Raw genomic sequence first — 24,791 nt, 5'->3', positions numbered from 1 at the left:
AATTTTGAGGTGTTACCTTGAAAAAGATAAACTACCTAACTCACATGTTGTATGCTCCTCAAGAGGAGGGGACACAAATATATTAAAATTATGGCCAACCAGAAGATATTGACGAAGAAGAAAGAAATTGCGAACATAAAAGAAGAGCACTTAAAATTCGCGAATGACGAAAACGGATATGATAACCCCATCACTCTTCATATATCTTCCATCGAAGACAATCGTATGATCCACAATAACTGACATTGGGAAACGTCCAAAGAGTGGGTGGATATATCATATGTACGTATAGTTTATTTAAATATTTATGTCTTCCATCTTGTACTTGTAGATAGATCTTAAATTAGAATTTTACGCAAAAACTTCAGGCTCAAGCTATTTTCATTTACAGAGTTTTGCTCGAGCTATATACCAACGCACCATGAGCAATTCTTTTTACTACATATAACAAGAAAATATATTGGATCAAAATGGAATTTCCTTGCAAACCTAGGAGGGAATGGGTTATGGACTTTAAAACCTTCGTTGAAACGAAGTTTATACCAACCCTGACCTATAGTTTTACTTGAAAGATTCACTATGCTAAATGAATTCTCATCAAAGAAGGGTGTTGGAAGGTAAGGAATAGCAATTCTATTAAAACATGAGAAGAAAAACTACTGCCTTTCAAAAACAGATTTAAACTTTTAATGCATAACACATTAGTTTCTTCTGCTGTGGATGGAATTTGAAGACGGCGTGCTATGATGTAAAGCTTTACAAACAGGACATCATAAATGCTTTTTCGTCTTTTTTGGATTTTAAAGGACCGTACAACTCAAACACTACATTTTTTTTGTATCCGACAGTTAGACTCTATTTCGAATACTTACTGTGTTATATCCGTTGGAAATGAGAAAATGCTAAATAAATTAATTGTGCACTACGATTTTTTTTATTTAATATTACGAAAACGTTGCTTTGTCATATTTTTGTGCAGGAAGCATAAACGATAGAATGATTCATCGAAGAATTAACTTTTCCTTACTGTTACTCAAACCAAGGTATAAAAAACTCTAAAATATGTTCAACGCAAATAAAGCAATGTGTTTTCACCAAAACATGTTTGTCAACAAAAGATAATTTTGCCAAAACTATAGCACAGTTCTAAGATGATTTTGCCAAAACCATAGGCACCATTCTAAGACATTTTTGCCCTGGAGAAGTCCATTTCAGGATGCTGCAAATAGATAAATTTTAAACAGTTAGCAGCCAGATTAGTAAATCGGCAAAGACAGTGTTGGGAATGCAGAGAAAATCAGTAAAAAAACCAAATGTTCACCTGACTCATAAATTTCTTCATCATGTCTTGTTTACTGAGCTCCTCACTTGTAGGAAGGCCCATGGATTTCTGCCTCTGATCAAACTATTGAACAATACAAAATAGTATTAAACCATTATCAGCAAAGAAATCCAATACAATGTTATATAAATTGATAGTCACTACAGTGTAACCAGATCACACGAAATAAAATCGATGACAGATTAAAAAACAGATGCAATATAAATTAAGTAATTGAAGTAACAAAACTCAAACAATTACCATCATTTTCTCGACAGTTGATCGAGTCTCAGGATCCAGGTCACCAAGTTTGCTGCTCTCAGGTTCAACTTTTTGAGTATTAATTTCAGGATCACCCTTTACTAGACATTTCCACCAGTCCATTTGGTCATGCTTGGTTAAAAGAATGGAAATAGTATTCTGATCCTCTGCAAAAAATCGATTTCAAACACAGTTCCGATCATCAGACGTATGGTAACCAGAATTCTCACACAAAAACTTAAAAATATCAAATCCATTATAATGCAAAAGAATAATGGTCCTATAAAAAAGGATTTTCTACAGCTGCAATTAAGTAGTTCTATACCTATGCTCCAGTAACATTCATCAGGCTTGGTAGATTTGTACAGATCTCCCTGTAAATTTTGAAATCGTAAATCAGAAACTTATGAACAAACACAAAAGACAGTAAGAATATCAATTTTCTAAAAATAAAACAATGAATGTAACAGGTAGAACATAAATTACAACTGTAACTGCAATAAGTTAAAACAAACTTACATCAATAATAGGTGGCTGGCCTTTGATACCAACTTTTAGATGGTTCTTTTTAATCTCACAGACCACAAACTTTGATTTTGTTCCATTTGGCACCGGCACGTTAACATTGAGCTCTTGCAGACTCTGAGTCCATGAATACTTCTCCAGATCCATCCCATTACCCTTATTAGGAGCTGTCCATTAAAAACAACAAAGATCTCAAAAATTGTTTAAAGAAAAACTTAACCTGTTCAGAATCATTCGTTATGATCATTTATGCAATATGAAGAACATTGCTGACTCCACCACACACCCTCAAATTAGAGAGGGATAGAACACCAGTGTCAAAGTCTTCACTACTATAACTCTAAGTTTTTTCTCACATTAACAACAAACACGCTAAACCTTAAACCCTAATTAGGGCTCTTGACTCAAGAATCAATAGCATACAACATATATTAACAACCAGACACAATTCATAAAACAAACATTCTTAAACACTCTGCAACACAGCATTACCATAATAATGTTCCTAACAAACACATGCTCATTCCTAAACCCTAATTAGCATTCATAAACCCTAATTAACACTCATAACCCCTAATTAACATTCATGACTCAAGAATCAATATCATATAACATATATTATCAACCAGACACATTGTGATCATTCATAAAACAAACATTCTTAAACACTCTACAACACAGCATTACCATAATAATGTTCCTAACAAACACATGTTCATTCCTAAACCCTAATTAACATTCATAAACCCTAATTAAAAAATAAACTAGGGCAAAAATTAAAAATCAAATTGAAAAAAAATTGTAAATATCTAACCTGCTAATTCAGGTTTTTCATCCTTCTTTTCATCTTCTTTCCCGTCCACTCCCTTATCCTTCTTCTCAGCCTTCGCCTTCTCCTCCGCGGCAACCTTCGCCTTCTCAGCCGCAACCGCCTTAGCTTTCTTTACCTTAACAGCGCGAGCGCCGTTCAAAATCACCTTCTCGGCCGACTCCTTTTCGAAGAAATCGCTCTCATTAGCGATGAAGTCGAATACCTTCTCAAGAAAACCGGCGGGATTGGATGGATCGAAGGTGGAAGTGAACGGAATGGGTTTTGGTTTGGGTTGGGAAGATGAAGGGGATTGTTTGGGGGTTTGGTCTTCTTCTTGAAAATCGGAGATAATCGCCATGGTTGAGTTTGTTAGAGAAGAAGGTACAGAGAATTTGAAGAATTGGGAAAAGGTTGAAGTAAAGAATTTGAGAGTAGAAATTGAGTACCAACACGCTTAAAGGGTTTTTAAATAACGTGTAGTATGCTGTGGAAATTTCTAGAATCGTTGCGTTTTTTCGGGCGAATCAGTTGAGCCCGAGCCCAAACCCGGCCCAATAGTAATTTAGCATGTTATTTGAGTCTCAACTATGTTTTTTTTAAATCTTTTTAATGGAAATTTACAAAAGGTAGTTAAAAGGGAATTTTTAAATCTGAATTTATTTAGTTTATATATTATTTTTCTATATAAAAAATACAAAATAAATATTATTTTCTTTTAGAGTTAAAAGGTAGTGCACTGACAGTGTAAAACTATTTTACACTGTCATCCAACAGGGAGTCATGAATGTGCCATATCATTAAAATATTTTTTAAATAAAAAAATATTTTAATTGGATGCATGGTGGTGATTGGTTGACAGTGTAAAAATATTTTACACTGTCAGTGCATGATCCCTTTTCTCTTTTTTTTATTAATGGAACTTTTGTAAAGGTAGTTGAAAGGGGTTTTTCAAATCTAAATTAATTTAAATTATTATATGTTTTAAATAAAAAATACAAAATAGATTTTTTTTTCTATTTTTAATGAAACTTTTGTAAAGGTGGTTGAATGGGGATTTTTAAAATCTAATTTTATTGAAAGGTGGTTGAATGAGGATTTTTAAATCTGATTTTATTGAAAGGAGATTTTCAAATCTAGATTAATTTAATTTTTTTCTATATAGAAATACTCAAATTCTATGGTCTTAAATTTTTTTATTTAATTTAGAATAAAAAAATAATAATTCATTTTACGTAATTTGTAAGGATACATTAATTTTTATAAAAATATTCTACTTGGTAGACTAGGTAATTTGTTAGGATATATTAATTTTTTATAAAATTATTCTACTTGGTAGATTTTAGCTTTAACATACCTTTTTAAGTTAAAATGTAGTGACAAATTAAACAATCTAGTTTTATCCTCTCTCTTTTTTTCAATGCAAAATTTAGTTTTACCCTTAAAGATCATATTTTTAGTTTTAACTTCAAAGATGTTTTTAATGCCCAAAACATGAGCCTAATTGGTCTCTTATCACATTCTTATTCAATCACCAAATTCATATATTTTAATAGAGAATTGTCCATTCTAACACCAAAATCTTTTTGTATCGGAAAAAGTAAACAATGACTATTAAATTTAACAAAATGAACCAAACCCAATAAAAATATGGTGTAATTGTAAAATATGGTGTAGCAATGTCATTCCTCATTTTAATATGGCATTTTTTTTCTATATTTATTTATAAAAAAATATTATTTTTACATCTAAAATATACGTGTTCATCAATACTTTAAACCAGGGGCGGATACACATTGATGAGAGTGGGGGCTCATGACCCCACAAAGAAAAAAATTTCATTTAATAATTAGTATTAATTATTTATTCAGCCCCCATATAACTCTTAGAAACTCACTAACGTGTACTATGTAACTACCCGATCCTACTTTAACTCTTCAAAATCTTTCTCTTAATTATTACCATTTATTATTTTTATTTTTTTTAATTGTTTTAATTTTTCAAATTCAATTAACGTGTACTTTGTAACTACCCAATCCTACTTTAACTCTTCAAATTCTTTTTCTTAATTATTACCATTTACTATTTCTATTTTTTTAAATTGTTTTAACTTTTCAAATTCAATTACAATCTTCACTCATTCTCTCTCTTAACTTTATTCACACACTCTCACAATTCTCACGGTTTACTCTCACATTTTGACATAACACTTTTTTTTGTTTCTTCCTTTTCCATTATTTCATTCAAGAGTTCAAATTCAACACCAATTTAGTTTTGTGACTTTGTCTAATTGAGTCATTTGCAACTGATATATAGAGGTATGTTTTTTCTTTAATAAATTTATTTTTGCCATTTATTTATGTTTAACATAACATTGTAAAATTATAGAAATAGTTTTTTTATTAGGTGTTTATTATAAGAACAACAAAGAGTATTTGAATTAAGATAAATGTATGTTCTTTTTCACTTTTTGATATAAATTTCTATATTTTTTTTAGTGTGCTAGAAATGGAGAGATATTTTAAAAGGAAATTTACATCAGAATCTCAAGAAAATGTTGAAAGTAGAAAGTTATCAACACCTTTAAGGTCAATTATTGGTGGGGAAAAGAGATTTTTAGAAGTTGATTTGAACAATCTTCCAGCTGATCCAGGAGAGAGGAAACAAATTTCATGTTATCATCCAAATGACCGAGATAACATTCGAAGAGCTTATTTGCAAAAAGGACCTTGTCAGCCTAGAGATCATGATTTTCCAAAAAGAAAAATTGGACCTCTTTTTAGGAAGTTTAATCCTAATTGGTTTTTAGAATTTGGAAATTGGTTAGAATATAGTGTCTCAAAAGATGCTGTATTTTGTTTATGTTGTTATCTCATGAGATCTGATATTGGAGAACAAAAAAGTAGTGATGCTTTTTCGATTGACGGTTTTTCAAATTGGAAGAAAAAGGAAAGGTTGGATATACATGTTGGAAATTTTAACAGTGCTCACAATCAAGCTTGGAGAAGTTGTGAGGCCTTAATGAATCAAAAACAACATATTGAAGTTGCTATCAGTAAACAATCAGACTTGATGAAAAGAGAATATAGGATTCATTTGACTTCAGTAATTGATTGTATTCGATACCTATTGAAGCAAGGATTGGCATTTCGTGGACACGACGAGTCAATTAATTCAAAAAATAAAGGTAATTTTCTTGAGCTTATTCATTTGGTTTCAATACATGATAAAGAGTTTGATATGATTCTAAAAAATGCTCGTGGGAATCTTAAATTAATGTCACCTTCAATTCAAAAGGACATTGTGACAGCTGCAGCTTGTGAGACCACCAAAGTTATTGTTGATAGTGTTAGAGATGATTTCTTTTCCATTTTAATTGATGAATCTCGAGATACATCAACTAAGGAACAAATGTCTGTTGTTTTGCGTTATGTTGATAAAAAAGGAAGTGTCATTGAGCGGTTTCTTGGTCTTGTTCATGTTGCAAATACAAGTGCTATATCTTTAAAATTAGCATTGGAGTCATTGTTTGCAACACATAATTTAAGTTTGTCAAGAGTGCGTGGACAAGGTTACGATGGGGCTAGTAATATGCAAGGTGAATTTAATGGACTGAAAAGTTTGATCTTGAAAGAAAATAGTTCTGCATTCTATGTTCATTGTTTTGCTCACCAACTTCAATTAGCACTTGTTGCTGTTGCCAAGAAGCAAGTTGATGTTGGTTGTTTTTTTAGTTTGGTTAACAATGTATCTAACATTGTTGGAGGTTCATGTAAACGTCAAGAGATTCTTAGAGAAAGTCAAATGCTTAAAGTTCAAGAAGCTTTATTGAATGGTGAAATTTCTAGTGGTTCTGGATTTAATCAAGAAGCTACATTGAAACGTGCTGGAGATACAAGATGGGGCTCACATTATGGTACATTACTTAGCTTGATCTCTTTGTTTACTTCAGTAATTGATGTCCTCGAATTTGTTGAGGAAAATGGCTCATCATCAGATCAACAAATTGAAGCTTGTCATTTATTGAAAAGTATACAGTCTTTTGAATTTATTTTTAACTTGCACTTGATGAAAAATATATTTGGAATTACTAATGATTTATCTCAAGCATTGCAAAGAAGTGATCAAGATATTGTAAATGCTATATCATTAGTTAGAGTTTGCAAAGGCAGGTTACAAGGTATGAGAGATAATGGTTGGCATACTTTACTAAATGAAGTATCATTATTTTGTGAGAAACAAAATATTAGCATTCCAAATATGGATGATGCACTCATTACACAAGGAAGATCGAAGCGTAAAGCTCAAAAAATTTCAAATCTACATCGTTTTCAAGTTGAGTTATTTTATGAAGTGATTGATAGACAACTTCAAGAGCTTAACAATAGATTTAACGAGGTGAACACTGAGTTGCTTCTTTGTGTAGCAAGCTTAAATCCAAGAGATTCATTTTTTACATTTGATAAAGAGAAGTTGATTCATTTGGCTAAGTTTTATCCATCAGAATTTTCTCATGTGGAGCTTATTGTGCTTGATAGTCAGCTTGAGACTTTTATCATAGATCTTCGGTCTGATGATAAATTTTCAAAGTTAAATGGAATCACTGAACTTTCTGAAATGTTGGTGAAAACTAAAAAGCATATTGTGTATCCAATGATATTCTTACTTGTGAGGTTAGCTTTAATTTTACCTGTGGCAACTGCAACTGTTGAAAGATCTTTCTCTGCCATGAATTTTGTGAAGAATGGTTTACGCAATCGCATGGGAGATGAGTGGTTGAATGATTGTTTAGTTACATATATAGAGAGTGACATATTTGATGAAGTGGACAATGGACAATGAAAAAATCATTGAACATTTTCAAAATATGAAAACTCGTAGAGGACAATTGTAAGCTTTTTTGTATTTTAAATTTTTTTGTCGTTATATTATATATTTTGGAACAATTTGAAATATTTTTCTTTAGTCAAAATATATCCATTATTTTTAAGCCCCCGCCATAGAAAAGTTTTGGATCCGCCACTGCTTTAAACACTGTTTTATTATATATATATATATATATATATATATATATATATATATATATATATATATATATATATATATATATATATATATTAGTTAGTAATAAGCTGAGTGGTTAGGACTTGAGTTGCAATTTCTGTCCATCCAAGTCATTCATTTTGGTCTCTTATGTTAACTTCGGGGTTCATTTTGGTCTCTTAACTTCAAAAAAGTGTCATATTGGTCCCTTAACTCTTCAAAAGGTGTCTTTTTAGTCCTTTTTGTCATATTAGCAACGGAAATAGCGACCGATTTTTGAGTTTTTCCATCGCTAATGTGACAAAAAGACTAAAATGACACCTTTTGAAGAGTTAAGGGACCAATGTACACTTTTTGAAGTTAAGGGACCAAAATGAACCCTGAGGTTAACATAAGGGACCAAAAAGGGTATTTTGTCATTATTTAATGAGCAATGCTATGCATACACTCTTTTCTACACCAAATGCTTTTACACCGTATGTATATACTTGTTTTACCCCTGACACAATTGTCAAAGCAAGAAAAAAAATTATTAAAAAATTAATTAGTATCTGCTTTGGTCTATTATACGGTGTAAGTGTACACTTTTAGTGTGTACAAGTAGCATTTCTCTTATTTAATTAACATTATTAGTATAATCAAATTTGAATTAGGATACTGATCTAGTGAGAAAATGAGTATTTACAATAGGTGTAGACTCTAAGATTATTAAAAACTGACTTACAATATATGTATTTATATATAATTAGATAATTTTGTATACTAAGTAACTAACTACTTAACTTTCTAACTAAACAACTAACTTAGATTATATTATCAACAGATTTTATCAAAACCAAATTTAGTAACTACCTTAATTAATTTTAGAAAAGTGGTTAAGAATGAGAAAATGTATGTCGACAAATCAACATCTTTTTGTTTTAAATTAGTTATCTTTAACACTTTTGATTTTCTAGCACCAAAATCAGTAAAAATTTTGTCGAGAGTGAAAAAACTCTTACATAACATCATTATGTTTTGTAAGACGATAAATAATTTTTAAATAAATAAGTTTATCAGCCAAAAAATGATAGGGAACACAAGTTGTTGGCTTTCTATTTCTATATATACTTAAATATTTAAATATATAGAGATTACTTGCAATAGAAACACTCTTAACAAATTTGATATTTCATCCTACTTTTTAGTTAGAGATACTCTTAATCTATCCATTGGGCTTTGAGCTTCTTATGTACCATGCACGTTATCAAGAATGCATTATGCTTTTGTAGATGTATTTTCGGAAGCACTTTTTTATTTCAAAGTTCCATTGTTTCGTAAGTGCATCTACGACATACTTTCAGCTATGCATCTACGAAAGCAATTGATCTTTTATTCACGTCAGACTCTTCTCCTCCCTCATTCTTCACTTCTCATCTTCTACACACTTTCAATCTCTCTCAACCTCAAAAATTAAAATCCACAAAAGTTGTTTTTTTCTCTTGAGTTCTGTTGTAAACGTCAACATCAACTATCAACACTTCCAACAACTTCAAAACTCAATTTAATCGGTAAGTTTTTGAGTTATTTTACAGTATTTCTCGTAATAGAGTTTGAATGCACTTTTAGGTGTAGAAATGATTGGATAGTTTTAGAAATATAGGTTAGAGACAATGTAGGTATTTTTTATGTGTAAAAAGGACGATCAAGTCACCAAAATGAGATTTTTGAGTGGTTGGAACAGTGACATACATCATTATTGCGTTCTTGGAGTTTCAGAACATTTCGTAGGTGCGTCTACAGAACAAATGAAACATTAGGTAATTTCGTAGACGCACCCGGTTTTTTGAAATGTTAGGTGCTTCCGTAGATACATCTACGAAAGACTTCCATATTTGCACCTACACAGTTAAATTTGATTTTTTTTTCTTTTCTATTTATAAGTAAATTGCATCTAACTTGAATTTATTTGTAATGCAATGCATACATTATGGCCGATCAATCAGACCGACTTATACGTCAAAGGGTTGCATAATATGCCTCTGTGCGACGTGCACGAATGCAGGTAGTCTCACAGGTGACAGATGGGTCCGTCGTTCCAACAAATGCACCTGATACCTCTATTCCAGCAGAGGTACATGATACCTCAGTTCCAGCAGAGGGGCCTTCCACATCTACTTCTTCATCCCGGAGGCGTCGGTATGATGGTGAGGGTTCCTCACAGACGCCCTCCACCCGCAGACGTTGCCTGGATACTTCTTCTACTCCTGTGCCACCTTCAGCCGATGTTGGATCTCCCGTGCCACCTTCTGATGGTGCTGACCCGTTGCACGAGGAGGATGATGCCCTGTGGCATACCTAGGGGGTCCTTCAGATTTATCCTTGTTGACAGGGTATGCAGATCATGCAGGCAGACATATCTGGAACGGAGAGGTAAAATTTCTTAGACTTATTACATATTACTTTTTTGTCCTTAGTGAAAATTTATGATTTCTAACTTTGCTTATAATTAATAGTGTTTTCTTTGGAAAATTTCAAGATAGGCATCCCTAAAAGTTCTACCACTACGGCTGGAAAATTTCGACATAATTAGTTTTATTTTATCTGTATCTAATTTTTTTCATGGTTAATTCAATTTTTTAATATTGCAATAAAAGCTTCATGCATACAACATTTCACCAATAATTAAGCTTAATTCATTTGGGAAGAGGGAAAAAATGTTAAAATTAAATTGACCTTAAAATTAAATGTTAAAAATAAAAATTTAAGTTGAGAAATTCCCGTGTATTTAATTCAAACCAAAACCAGCTCAGAATCATAAGTTGATGTGAAACTGTAATAATATCGAAACTGCAAAAACGAAGCTTACCGTGTTTAAACCGTAAAACTAATGTTGTAACTTAATTCTGAACCAATTCAAAACATTGTAATGAACTGCAACACAAATTGACTGAAGATGTATTATCATTGACTGAAATACAATAGAGGATATGATGAGCACAAATACAAATACAACACATGATTCACATATAGCCTAGTATGGCTATAACATATATCATGAAAAAAATTATATGGCTAATTTCAATGCAAACTTTCTCTTTACTACTGCATCTTTAAAAATCCTACCATTTTCATCATCAACATCTAGTATTCTAGAAGTAGTTTATGAATTAAACCTGCAGTGACATATTTCAAATGAACAGAACAAAAAAAAACAGCTACCACATCTCACTTTAGTTAGAGAATAACATTTCATGAATTTCGCATCAACACAAATCGTGAGACACTGATTGTAATACAATAATACTTAATCTCAAATCATTAACTAAATTCTAAAACAACAAAATAAGCCAAAACAAATACACACAAGGAATTAAAAAAAATCTCTAAATAATTACATATTTCGTAGAATATCATGTAAAATCAACATTGCTCATAATCAAAGAAAATTGAGATGAAATGGATGCTTACTTGAGAATCTTTGTTGATTCTTCTCTGGTGGCTGCTTCTACGCTGGTGGTTTCACTAAACCCTAATAAGCATAACCTAACCGAAAAATAAAACAATCTTAAATCTGTCAATCTGAAAATCATCAAACCTAACGGTAAAAGACAACAAAACTTTAAACATTTATAAGCATATTGTAGCTACAACTTAAACCAAGCACAAATTTCATAGTCAGAGTAAAAATAACCTGCAAATCAAACAGATACCCCTTTCCCACAACAATACTAAGATATAAAAATTCAGCAACTAAAGCAACAAAATACCAAATTGTGGCAAGAAGAAAAAAACTCATGCTTCCAGATTCTACTACCTCCGGCCAGGATTTTCTTTTGTCCACCACCCTCTAGCGCTACCCATTGATGAGTTTATATGAAAGATGAGAAAGGATTTCTCTTCGTATTCTATTTCACGGATATTTTTCGATCGCGCTAGGATTTCAAAACCATATAGAGAAGAGAAGAGAGAAAATGGAAGGGAGAGAGAGCATAAAAGTTGTTATTGTCGGCGAAAAAAATCAAAGAGAGAAAACGGGAGAGAGTGGAGACGAGAAAAAGAGAGAATGTGAGGGAAAGAGTGAAGACGAGAATGAGAGGGAAAATGTATGGAAAAGGAGATGACCCTATAACATTTGAAAAAATGAGGTGTCCCTTGGATGATAAGAAGATTTTGATTGGATAGTACAATTTTATTTAGTGAATTATAAAAAAAAAGAAGGTTTTTTATAGTGTAAATTTAGTTTTGATAAAGAGTATCATTGGAAGTGTCTATGCATGGATGATTATTCTTATCAAAAGCATAAGTGAAAAATTCAACGGTTTTTTCTTTACCCACCTCCCTATGGGGGTCACCCCCACTGAAAACCCCACTTTACCCCTGCTTTAGAAATGCATTTCCGAAGTATTTTTTTTTTAAATTTTCTCAGACTTCGGAAGTGCATCTCCGAAAACACCAAATGGGGGGTGTTTTCGGAGATGCACTTTCGAAAACACCTTTTTTCAGATTTTGTGGGGTTTCGGAAATGCACTTCCGAATTATGCAGAAATTGTGTTTTTTTTTTTTTTTTATGTTTTTCTTAACAGTCTCGTATTTTTAATTAAAGGAAAACGCCAAATAAAATAAGCGACATATAAACAGAAAATACTAATATGATAAATAAAATCCAAATAATATATACAAGCCGAACCAAATAGTAATAGTGTGCGAAAGATATAATCCGAAAACAAAAAAAAAATAAACCCGGACCCCTACTGGGTATGCCTAACCCTCTCTCCCTGGGACCTCATCTGCCGCCTGTATGCCGCCGCACGGCCCGCATCAGTGACGATCATCTCCATCACGGCGACTGCCTCTAGACCGCCCTGATGAATGACACCTCGATCCAACGCGTGCCCAAGCATCTCTATCCGCTGGCAGATCGGCAGGAGATCAATGGCGTGGTCATCCTCGGCCTGCTGGTTCTCCAGGATCTCCTCGTGTGTTGGCCTAGGAGCGCCGGGAGCGTCGGGTCTCAGCAGAGGATGTGACACCCGATAGAACCATGTGACATACCCCTCCACATTGTGCCAGTCCTGGGTGACCCGAATGCGACGATACTCCTCTGGTACCGCATGACGCTCCCATTCCTCAAATATGCCAGTGAGCTGCACTCGGGTCATTATGTCGGGAGCAGCCTCAAAAGGTGACCTGGGTTTCATCTGCACATACCCAAACTGTCGCATGCATCGCTCAGGGAGATACCGCACCATGGTGCTGGTCCCGCATGCCACCCAGCCAGAATATAAAGATATGCCGTCAAAGGGGACAACATGAGTGTAGTCGCTGAATGGCCTCCAAGTGACGTCATCGTGCATCGTGCGGTCGAGGTACCCACGGTATGGTCCCACTACATTGTTCCCCCTCTAGAGAACGTATCTGGCGGCCCTGGACATGGCGTTATCGTACTCAGGATCAATGTGGAAGCTGTGGATGCGAGAGAAGTAAGAGATGATCCAACTCTGAAACACAAACACAATAATGTATTAAAAATAAATACGAAACATAAATAAATGCGAAACAATTAAAATGAAACGTACCGTAAGTAGTGTGCAGGATCCGGTCAACTGCCTGGTCCTCCAGTTGGAGGCCTCATTCAGCTTCTGGTATAGGTATGCCAGACTAGCTGACCCCCAGTTCCACTGGTGAACGGTAGTCAAGTCCATGAAGTAGCGGAGGTAGGTCACGTCGACGTACCTTGCACTCTTGTCCACAAAGATGCAGCGCCTACCACAAACATGTACCAGCACCGGAGAGCGCAACCACGGTGATACTGTGTAAATAGGGCGTCACCCGCCTCCTCGAAAATATTGAATAATATAGTCGGGCAAATTATAAAAAATACCTCTCCCTCCCAGATACACCGAGCGACGTGCTCGTGGTAGGTAATCAGCACGGTAGTGTCACTGGGCCCTCCCGGGTAGCCCTCCTCCTGCTCCTCCTCCTCCCCGTGTGGAGGGTCAACATCCGGTACCTCCTCCGCCTCGTGGTATGTCACTGCCTCCTCCTCCTCCTCCTCTCGCTGGCGGGAAGAAGATACCCGAGCCAGACGACTCCTCGATCCAGATGTAGAGGTACCCTCGTCCATCTGCACGGGAACTCGCACACGTCCCCGGCCCTGCCCCCGTCCCTGCGTCGACGCCAGCTGCGCCGCCCGCTCGCGTCTAGCCGATGCAGTCTGGGTCTCTCTACCCTGTTTGATGCGTGCTTGGTTGCCTAACATGTTCCTGAAAACAATTGAAATCAATAAATATGCGAGAGAAAAGAAAAAACTAAAAAAAATTGCATTTCTGATACACTTCGGAAGTTCATTTCCGAAACTGGGAATGGAGGTGATTTCGAAAATGAACTTCCGAAACACCCTTGCGAAGAAGTTTTCTACAACTTCCATGGCAGACCCCAAAATCCTACTTCAAAACTACTTTTATTCATTCTAAACAACCTAAATAGCAGTACCAACCTACCCTAGTGTGATTTTTGCAATTTCTAAACACCTTAATAGAGATTTTAATAATAGATCTAAAAATTGAAAAAATTGAAAAACTTATCAATTCAAGAGATTGGGATGATTTAGGTTGAGTTTGGGAAGCTTTTGGAATGTCTAACTGTGGACTACACACTTGCTTTTGCAGAAATTTTTGAAGAGAGGAAGTTTGAAGTAGATTTAGGGTAAAATGAATGGGGGAGGGGGCTGTTTTGCTTAATCTGCAAAACACACAGTATTTCGGAAATGAACTTCCGAAATGCTGTTTTCGGAAATGCATTTCCGAAATAAGACAAATTTTGAAAAAAAAAAGCGCTTTCGGAGATGCATCTCTGAAAACACCTTTTTCTTGCATTCGGAAATACATTTCCAAAGTCAGGAGTATATGTGGTTTTTAACCAAAAGTGACTTAGAAGGTTGGGAGGTGGGGAAAGAAAATCTCAAATTCAACAGCACTAAAATTCACACTTTAACTTCAATTTTAGCTTCATTCCAAAACCTTTCCACCAGAACTCAACCTCCCTTCATCTCTCTCCATGAAACCTCCCCTTTCACCACCGCCGCGTTGCTCGCTGTTTTCCTTTTCTTAATATTAGTTGCAGGTGGACCATAAAGCCTCTGGAAAGAAATCTGGTTGAGATTCAAACTACATTCATGATGACGAATAAGCTTTGAGACAGGTAGTAATGATTTTTTGTATCATGTTATCTATTGATTTTTTTTAATAGTTTTATCTACTGTGTTTCATTTTATTTTCAATTTCAATCTTAAAAGAATTTACTTGGGTTTGAAATAACCTAAGTAATTCTACTACTATAGCATGAATTATAAACTATTCCCTTTGCAAATAGTACTAAACAAAGTGGTTTATTTCAAGATTATCCAGAAAAGCTTGCATTGGTTGTAAACAAAGTTCATTCAATGTCATGCTTTTATATACTACATGATCTACCTGCTAATCATTTATTTGGGACAGAATATTATTGGGGCGTTAAGAAATATCACTAGAGTAAAGTAAGTGTAGCAGAGATGAGGACGTTGTGTTGGATGTATGGTAAGACTGGACAGGATTATAAATGAAAATATTAGAGTATTGGCGTAGCACCTATAATAGAGAAGATGAGGGAAAATAGACTTAGGTGCTTTGGACACATAGAGAGAAGACTTGTAGATTACGTGGGAAGAAGAGTAGATCAGATGAAGAGAAGTCAAATAATTAGAGGAAGAGGAAGACATAGAAAGATTATAAGAGGAATTATTAAGAAAGATCTTGAGATTAACGATTTAGATATAAACATAGCCCTGGATACAACATTATGGCGAGTTGATACATGTAGCCGACCCCACTTAGTGAAATAAGGCTTGATTGTTGTTGTTGTTGTTGCTGCTGCTCCTCTTTAATAATCATGTTGGCTCACACTTTTCTTTTCACTTACACTTAGAGCCATCTTTGAGGGCGTGCAAGGTGGGCTACCGCTTAGAGGCTGAAATTTATCATGCTTAAACTGTGGTTAAATAGGGCCTAAAAAATATTTGTTACGATTAAATCGTGGTTAAATAGGGCCTATATTTGCTTTTTCATGATTAAACTGTGACTAACCTACACGGTGCCTCTAAAAACTTGAGACGGCTCTCTGCTTACACACACACTTTAATAGGGTTTTTCGTTTTTCATCATAAAGATCGCAATGTATAGTTTCATTTCATGTATTTATTTTGTGCTCTCATGAATAATTAGTTCATTCATGAGTTTTTCTTGCCTTTGTTTCATCCCATAGGCCATACTCAATATCTGACTAATACATTACAAACTACAAAGTATCATATCAAAACAATTGTAACATAATCTTTTGTTATAAAGAATTCAGTTCAGTGTCCAAGCATGCATGTTGAGTGTTATCTTATGTTACATCTCTATTTTCTCAACTATGTGTTCTTTCTGTAGTTTAATCACTAAGCTATTGAAATATTTCATTGTTTGTGACAGGTTTTGTTCATCAAGTTTAAAAGAGTTCAAATAAATGACACAAATTTGGAAGTCAAATGATATCTGAAATTGAACTATTTTCACACCATTAAACACAAAGGTTTTCTTGCATCAAGCTTCATGTAGAACAAACGAGGCATTTTTCATTTATTTGGAAAAGAAAGTTCAAATATGATTTTGCTTATAACCAGCAAAATAAATACACAGATTGTTATCAGGTTGTTAAATCTTAGTGTCATAGCTGCAACAACATTACTTAAAGCTTAGCAGAGGAACACAAACACATACACACATCTATAAAGAAGAGAAATTAAAGAAAGCCTAATGAGTGGCATGTGAAGCAACTGTCAAAAGGTTTCAGTTGTTCTACTTCCTAGAAAGAGCAGTTTTAATTACATCTAGCTCCCTGGTGACATCTTTCATATTTATTCTCTCTCTTGGAGACTCCACAGAACAAGCAAGTCCAATGTTAAAAAGTTCATGTAAGCACTTCTTCAAATCATCAGGATGCAACTGGCTCAGGTTCTGATCTCTAATAATTTTTTCTGCTTCTGTTGTTGATAATGATACAGTTGTTTGTTTCAGTTCTCTTGGGAGTAGAGTCAAGTCTACAATATCTAACACTTTATCTGGTAGTGAAACCTTCACATAAGAGTACAGATTCACACCATTGGTAAACATTTCATCTGTTGGTTTTCTTCCAGTTAGTATTTCCAGTAAAAAGATTCCGAAGCTATACACATCACCCTGTGTTGAAACTTGACATCCAACTCCATACTCTGAAAATTATGTACTTTAGGATTTAAGCATACAAAAAACTAAACATGTTGCTTATAACTTATAAGGCATACAATAAAATTTAAATACGTTTTTGTTCCGACCTCAAGTCCACTGTACTTCTTTTACGAGGTATTGTGCACTTTAGGTCTTGTACAAACTCTCATGGTTATGTCCTTAGTTAAAAGGCTCCTTAGTGAGTTGAGGAGAGTGAGTGTTTATAAACTACACTTAGACTCGATTGGACTCGATTCGCCAGAAATGTGAGACTTTTTGGTTTACCAGACTAATTTAAAAACATAAATTAAATGGTATCGAACTATACCTGGAGGGGCATATCCAATTGTTCCATTGAATCCAATTGTGCTAGTTTGTAGATCAGAGATACCATTGATGGCACATAGAAGTCTTGCTTGTCCAAAATCACTCACATGAGCAACCATGTCATTATCAAGAAGGATATTGCTTGGCTTTAAATCACAGTGAATGATCGGCTGCTCAGTTTCATAGTGTAGATAGTGTACTGCAGAAGCAACATCTGTTAGAATATTTAGTCTTTGAAGAAGATTCAAATTTGGTTGATCTTCGATTTCGGACCCGGGAAGCAGCCTTTTATCCAAGCTTCCATGTTCCATGTATTCAAAAACTAAAGCTTTGAATTCGTTACCACTGTAATCCATACTCGAGCAACATGTTAGATTCTTGACAAGATTCCTATGACGAATACTTTTGAGTGCATTACATTCAGCGATGAAACTCTTGTGCGCTCCCTTGACTTGAAGGTTCAAGACCTTTATAGCAACAACTCTTTCTTCTGACTCAAGAATTCCTTTATATACAGTTCCAAAACCACCAGATCCTATCAAGTTGTTGGAAGAGAATCCACTTGTTGCTTGATAAAGAGTTTTGTATGAGACCTTTGAAAGGTGATCGATTGTTGATGGAAAATTGGAAGTTCTCCAGTGTGTTTTTTTATTCCAAAAGAATGCAATAGAGAAAGATGACAAAAGAAGAAAAACAACCACACAAATTGCTATTACTATTATCTTCCAATCCTTTTGGTCTTTTTGTGCCTTATCATTGACAACACATGGTTGTAGATGTAACCCTGTAATACCACCACAAAGATCACTATTGTTTTTCACAGATATTGCACTTTCATTTCTAAACACACCTTCTGTTGGTACTTCACCATCTAACCTGTTAAAAGAAATGTTCAAGTACTGTAGAGCAGGAAGACTGTCTAGACCTTTTGGAATTAACCCTGACAAGTTGTTCAGTGACAAATCCAAATATTGAAGGCCTTTCAATGAAGCCAAAGATGATGGCATGGCTCCTTGAAAAAAATTCCCTCGTAAGTTAAGATACTCCAAACTTATGCACTGTCCTATTATTGCAGGAATTTCACCAGACAGAAAGTTTTTAGAAGCATCCAACTTATTGATGCTTTTCAGGTTGCCAATTTCAAAGGGTAGGCTTCCACTGAATGAATTATGGGAAAAATTGAGTAACAACGACAATGAGGGAAGACCAATGACTTGCCGAGGAATGGTTCCACTAAGGTGGTTATTCGATATGTCCAAGTATTGTAACATTTGGCAATTTCCAATACTAGGAGGAATGCCTCCTTCTAGCCTATTGTTTGACAGGTCAAGTTGAAATAACTGAGTGAGGTTGCCAATTGATGATGGAATCTTTCCTGAAAGTTTGTTTACATTCAATGTCAATGATTGTATCTTTTCAAAATTTCCAAAAGAAGTTGGAATGGAGCCTGAGAGAAGGTTGAACTCCAAGTCAAGGCCAATCAAGTTGATGAGATTTCCTAATCCGGAAGGAATAGTACCGATAATCTGATTTCCACCGATGTAAAACTGATTTAGTTGACCTGAAAAGTTAGCTATAGAGTTTGGTAAAGAGCCACCAAAGTTGTTTAGATTCAAATCCAACACTTGTAAATTTGTGCAATTTGTCAAAGATGTCAAGAAATCCAAATCCTTGGATGAATTACTCCCTAGATGATTATATTCCATAGCAATGGACCAGATGTCTTTGAGGTTTCCTATTCCAGTTGGAGCTTGTCCCACAAAGTTATTCCTAGGGATGTTAAATAACATCAATCGTGTCGCATTCGATATCGAAATCGGGATAAGGCCCGAGATCTTATTCATACCAATGCCAAATTGTTGGAGATTAGGGAGTGTGAGAAACATGTTGGCAGGTAAAGTGCCATTAAATTGGTTGACACCAGCTGAGAAGAAAGTGAGAGATGACATATTAAATAATGTAAGAGGAAGCATACCATATAGTTTGTTTGATGCAATAGAGATATGTGTCAAGCTTTTCAGATAGCCTATCTCTTCAGGTAAATTTCCCTCCAAATTATTGATTCCTAAAGTGAGAACTCTAAGAGATGAAAGATTTCCTATAGATGCAGGAATTTCACCACTCAAATTGTTCATGCCAATAGACAAAATTTCTAGGTTAGTTAGATAACCAAGCTCCTTTGGTATCTTTCCAACTAGTTTGTTTCCTGTTAAACTCAATCTTTCGAGGTTAAGTTCGTTGGAATTCGACCCTTGAACGTGTTATTGGTCAGATACAGCTCCTGCAGCCTGAACAAATGGCCAATTTCTTGTGGGATTTCACCATAGAAGCTGTTGTTTTGAAGGTTAACATATCTGAGAAAGGTGAGGTTTCCAATTTCAGGTGGTATGAATCCAAGTAAGGCATACCCTTGTAGGTTCAAAGAAGTGACCCTTTGATGCTTAAGGCTGCATGTGACTCCATGCCAGTTGCAAAAGTAAGTTGAAGTGTTCCATGATTTCAAGATATCAAAAGGGTCCTCTAGTATTGTTTCTTTGAATCTTAGTAATGACAATTGGTCTGTGTCATTTCCTAAGGCACTAGCAGTATTCTTATGTTGGAGACATAGCAGTGTTAGTGTAGCAGTAAAGAGAAGGAAAACATGAAAGCATGTTAAACATATCAGATTCATTTTTTGAAGAGAATTGGAAGGAAATGGAAAATGTGTATGGTGCTGCAAACTTTGCAATACAAATGGATCTATATATAAAAATGATTTGTGAATTGAAGATAATGGTGTGTGTGTGTGTGTGAACATTGATACATTTGAGTTGAAGTTTGGGTTATGTAAGTTATTATTATTTGATTAATATATGTTTTCGCCTTCTTATGACTTTGAAATTTCATTGTAAGGATAGGTTTTGAAAAAGATAGTGTCACTATTGATGTACTCTTTCCATGCTAGAAAAGATGAGTGTGAGAGTTGACTCTTCTTTAAAATATTCAGTTAGTCTACCATTTATATTTATTATTCATGTAGCCTTTTGCAAAAAATTAAATGATATTAATTACATAAAACATATAATTTCCCAACAATTATTATCAGGGCGAATCCCGACATTATATATTGTAACATAATTTCATGGTTTATTCAACTTTTGTGGCATCGACGAAGAAATTCACTCTATTGTAAATACATGGTGTCACGAATTGAGGGAATCGCACAAACAATTTGAATTGTGTTTGAACACAAATAGCAATGTCATATCGGATTACAAATTTAACTATATATATGACAAAATTCTAAACCGATACATAGATGCAAAATCGGAACATGAATATTATGAGTCTTAGTTTGAGTCTATCTATGGATATTGGAGGTATAGATAAAATATAGTAATAGAAATAGCATTAATAAAAATTATAAGTTCTGTAAATAACTCACTAAGTTGATTTTTAAGTAATTTGGTCATTTTAGTATCTGATTCTTGGTTAAAAAAATAACTCATGATTTTTTTGAAAGTTTTGTAAGAACCTATAATTAAATTCTTTAGTTTTAAATTATTTCAGCAATGTGCTTTTTCTTAACAACATTATCACAAATGAGTTTGAGTGATTCTTCTAAATCATCACATAGGAGGTAAGGATTTGGAATGATGGTTGGATCCACTGCCAGAGAAATTGTCATCTGATTAGCATAACTTTGAAAATGAATGGTTAGTGCCTGCAAAATAAATAAACATATTATAGTAACTCTAAAGTTATTGATAAAATCACTTCCTATTTACACCTCCAAAAGAATGATGATGCTTACATGTGGATGTCCATATACACTTGGAGCAATGTATGCAACAGGATGTCCATAGAAGCTAATTTCTTCCACTGGACCAGCCACATTAGAAAAGGCTATAGTAGTGTGAAATAAAACTCTTCTTGTTATAGCACCTGCAACCTGTATACAAACCCTAAATGTTAAAAAAATTTCAACAAGTCCGCAAATCCTAACTCAACTGATAAAAGACGATATAGTTAGGTTAAACACCACCAGGGTTCGAACCCTTATACTCACTATTGTTTGTGTGAATTTCTAGTGATTATTATTACTTCGTCTACAGACAAATTAGATCTATATCAGACTATTGTGAAAATATACCTTAGCTCCAAATAAATAGAGAACCAATTTTGCACAAGCATAAGAGCAAATAGCTTCCAAAGAGTGTTTTTTTCTGTCAATTGTGGCCTTAGCTTGACGAACATATTCCAATGGATCTTCATGTAAGACAATATTAAAAGGACAAGTTACATATCCCATTTTGTTACCCCATTTGGCTTTTCCTTTCTCAGCCATCATATCTGCTAAATCCTAATTAACATAACCTATGAGTTAATTAAACACAAACAATGATTCATTAGTTCAAACTATTTTAGAAACCAAATTTACCTGAATTCCGGGAGAAGGTCTAATGTTAATAAGAATCGAAGCCCTTAGGCGAATGTTGTTAGGGATATTACTTTTTCTCTTTGTCGCGGTACCATCATTTTTATATTCCACTCCTACAGAGGATACATGAATAAGTACTATTTTGATCACTATTATAATCAAATATTATCTTTTCAGATTCATTGAATAATTGATGTATTTAACCTTACCATATTCTCGATCCAAGTAGCGAGAGATACCAGCTTGTGCCAACCCCAACAAAACATCATTGACGGTCTAGTTAAACAACATTTCTTATGATTAAGTAGACTCATACATTAATCAAAATACAAATGAGAAAGACGACAATATTACCGTTTTCATTTCAGTCTTGATGAGTTTAATGTCATCCATACTAACCGTCCGATGAACAAACTTCTTGGTATTGAGCTCAACCCCATTTGAGCCTTTTAAAGGAGTATGTGTGTCCTTAAGGAACAAAATGGTTAAAACAAGAAACAAAACATCTACAAAAGTGTTCCAAATCAAACTAACCCCCGATAAAACACTCATCCAAAACGAGACAAGAGTTGAACATTTGCGCGCATTTGAGACAGAAACATTCTTCTTATTTGTTGTAGGGACTGTTGGCAATGCATTAGGGTCCGAGGTTTTGCGAGTACATGCGATGAGAAATGATATAAGAGAAGTACCGTCACCAAGTGAATGGTGGATTCTGAATATTCCAACTGATTCTGCAGTTGAGGTTTTGATGTTGAGAAGGTGAAGTTCCCATAGTGGTTTGGATATGTCTAGAGGTGTTTTGGTAAAATTTGAAATGTAGTCCTCAACAAATCTATCTGGATAGTCTGGTTTTGAATCTATTTGTGGAACTATGATGTGGTTGTCTAAGTCAATTGTTGTTTGTGTCCATCTTGTTTTTCTTCCTTTCTTAACCTGAAAGTACGTCGTATACAATATTAGATTTGACATATTAGAAAGTACTACTCTATCCGATATTATAAGCAAAATTTATTTTTTAGATTAAAGATCAGATACGTTAATTATTCAATGAATCTAAAAAGTGAAATTTACTAATAATATGAGACGGAAAAAGTATGGTTTTAAGCACATGAAATTAAAAGGGTTGAATAGTGTGTGGCTTACAAGTATGCTGGTGAACCTAGGATGTTTAAGAAGAGTGTGACATAAACCTTCCTTAATAACTTCAACATTGATGTCTGTCTTGCAACCAAGGATGGCAATCACATAACAGTTAAACGATGGTGAATGAAACAACCTTCCAGCTGGACTCAGCCCTTCACCATCTCTTGAATATGCCATTGCCATTGCCATATGTTGATTTGTTTACACAACCCTCAAGATAACCAACATATATGTACACTGTCCAATATAATGTGCAACAAAACACACAAAATTAACTATTTGCTTCTAGATAGATATGTCATTTAAAATGTCGGTGGTGGTTGGAGAAATAGGCAGTAGATGAATTAAGCAATGGTCCAAACAATGTGAGCAAGTATAAATGCTTCAATCTATATTCTCCTTTTGGTAACAAATTCATCATTCTATTTATTTAGATGAACATGTCGCATAAAAAATATAGTTTTTTTAACTCATGTGGTCATTGGTCCTGTCTTACTTAAGTAACGTTAGGCGGAGATATTTAGAAAAATAAAATTTATTCCACTCATTTGATATCTGTGCAGAGAGTTGATAGATGTGCAGAGACATCAGATGCAGTGGTTTGATATTCTATTTATTCATCTCTCAACTTATAAGCTATTTGATAAAAAAAATTATAAAAATAACTAAAATATATATATGTCAAACATATATATTATGGGAATTTAATCAATAATAATATGTTAAAAAAAGAGTAGAATTTGGAAGGGAAAGAGATGAAGAAGGGACCTGAAAAAGTTGATCTGGGCTAAAGAACAAGAAGCTTTCAAGAAGATATAAAGATGAGAGAAACTGTGTCCATAAAACTTGATTGATATCTCTGAGCCTTCCCTAGATTGTTGGAGAGTTTCTTCCTTGTGATGGTCAACATCTTTGGCAATATGTCATAGTAAAAAAAGCTGAGGTTTTAATATTTGACAACGATGTTGCTTTAATGTGCTAGCAGGACACAAAGGTTAGAATGTGTGCCATATATTTAATATGTATATATAAAAAGAAGAATATGGGCCATTTCTCATTGGATTTCTGTATCCTGTCCTTTTTGTCTTTAAATATTAAAGGTCTCCACAATTACGTCACTGCAAGATTATTTAATAGTATTTCAGGTACTGATCCCTATTGAATTGATTGTGTGTACCTAAGTTTGGTTGATATCTATGTTATGCATTATGAATTTTAATAAATTTTATGGATGTGTCGCTCAAAAATCTCAAGTGGTTTGATACAATCTTCATTATTGATAGACCTTGGGTGGCTTTCGGGGTCAACAAATCTAGATGAGGGCACTGCCATTTTTCTCGTAACATAAGAATTGAAGGTTGTAGCTCAAGATGAGGGTTCCACAACCTCTTTGGGCTTTTGATAAGGTCCGTCATTAACGAGTTTCAAAAGAGACGTGATAAATTTTTTAGAGCTAACAAGTGTGGAAATACAACCAATTTTAATTTAATAAAAAGTGTTTAGAAGTATTGAAAGGCGTTGCATATATGTCAGAAAGTCTGACACAAATAGAGAAGAATGAAATGATGGATATGGCCAGAAGTGTCAGTATCTTGTGCCTTAAATATAAAGTCATAAGGAAAGTCGTCAAGGAGAAGATTGCGACTGAGATGTGGGTCAAGCTTAAATAATTATATA

At 34.3% G+C, this 24,791-nt stretch overlaps 3 protein-coding genes and 1 long non-coding RNA gene across 4 annotated transcripts; 2 read left to right on the top strand and 2 right to left on the bottom strand.

The window, feature by feature from the left end:
• Window positions 1-1,000: 1,000 nt before the first annotated feature.
• Window positions 1,001-3,369, bottom strand: LOC131600409 (protein BOBBER 1). The gene is made up of 6 exons (XM_058872575.1): window positions 2,922-3,369; window positions 2,102-2,274; window positions 1,908-1,956; window positions 1,583-1,749; window positions 1,322-1,405; window positions 1,001-1,219 (listed from the first exon to the last, which is right to left on the bottom strand). Exons 1-6 carry the CDS (start codon window positions 3,274-3,276, stop codon window positions 1,181-1,183), a joined length of 867 nt encoding a protein of 288 aa, XP_058728558.1. The 5' UTR covers window positions 3,277-3,369; the 3' UTR covers window positions 1,001-1,180.
• A 2,054-nt stretch (window positions 3,370-5,423) lies between these two features.
• LOC131598392 (uncharacterized) lies at window positions 5,424-7,757 on the top strand. The gene has a single exon (XM_058871001.1). It carries the CDS (start codon window positions 5,424-5,426, stop codon window positions 7,755-7,757), a length of 2,334 nt encoding a protein of 777 aa, XP_058726984.1.
• A 7,168-nt stretch (window positions 7,758-14,925) lies between these two features.
• On the top strand, window positions 14,926-20,527 carry LOC131596147 (uncharacterized). Its single transcript, XR_009282156.1, has 2 exons — window positions 14,926-15,140; window positions 16,448-20,527. It is a non-coding gene; the product is annotated as an uncharacterized LOC131596147 (long non-coding RNA).
• A 133-nt stretch (window positions 20,528-20,660) lies between these two features.
• Window positions 20,661-24,138, bottom strand: LOC131596146 (wax ester synthase/diacylglycerol acyltransferase 11-like). Its single transcript, XM_058868726.1, has 8 exons — window positions 23,883-24,138; window positions 23,115-23,351; window positions 22,323-22,904; window positions 22,178-22,244; window positions 21,969-22,081; window positions 21,681-21,890; window positions 21,342-21,479; window positions 20,661-21,251 (listed from the first exon to the last, which is right to left on the bottom strand). The coding sequence occupies exons 2-8, from the start codon at window positions 23,301-23,303 to the stop codon at window positions 21,084-21,086; spliced, it is 1,467 nt and encodes a 488-aa protein (XP_058724709.1). The 5' UTR covers window positions 23,304-23,351; window positions 23,883-24,138; the 3' UTR covers window positions 20,661-21,083.
• Between the last annotated feature and the right edge of the window lie 653 nt (window positions 24,139-24,791).

Source organism: Vicia villosa, linkage group LG4 (genome assembly GCF_029867415.1).
Source record: "Vicia villosa cultivar HV-30 ecotype Madison, WI linkage group LG4, Vvil1.0, whole genome shotgun sequence".
Lineage (NCBI taxonomy): Eukaryota > Viridiplantae > Streptophyta > Magnoliopsida > Fabales > Fabaceae > Vicia > Vicia villosa.
Note: the sequence above shows the minus strand (reverse complement) of the source record. Positions and strands in the feature narration are given on the sequence as shown.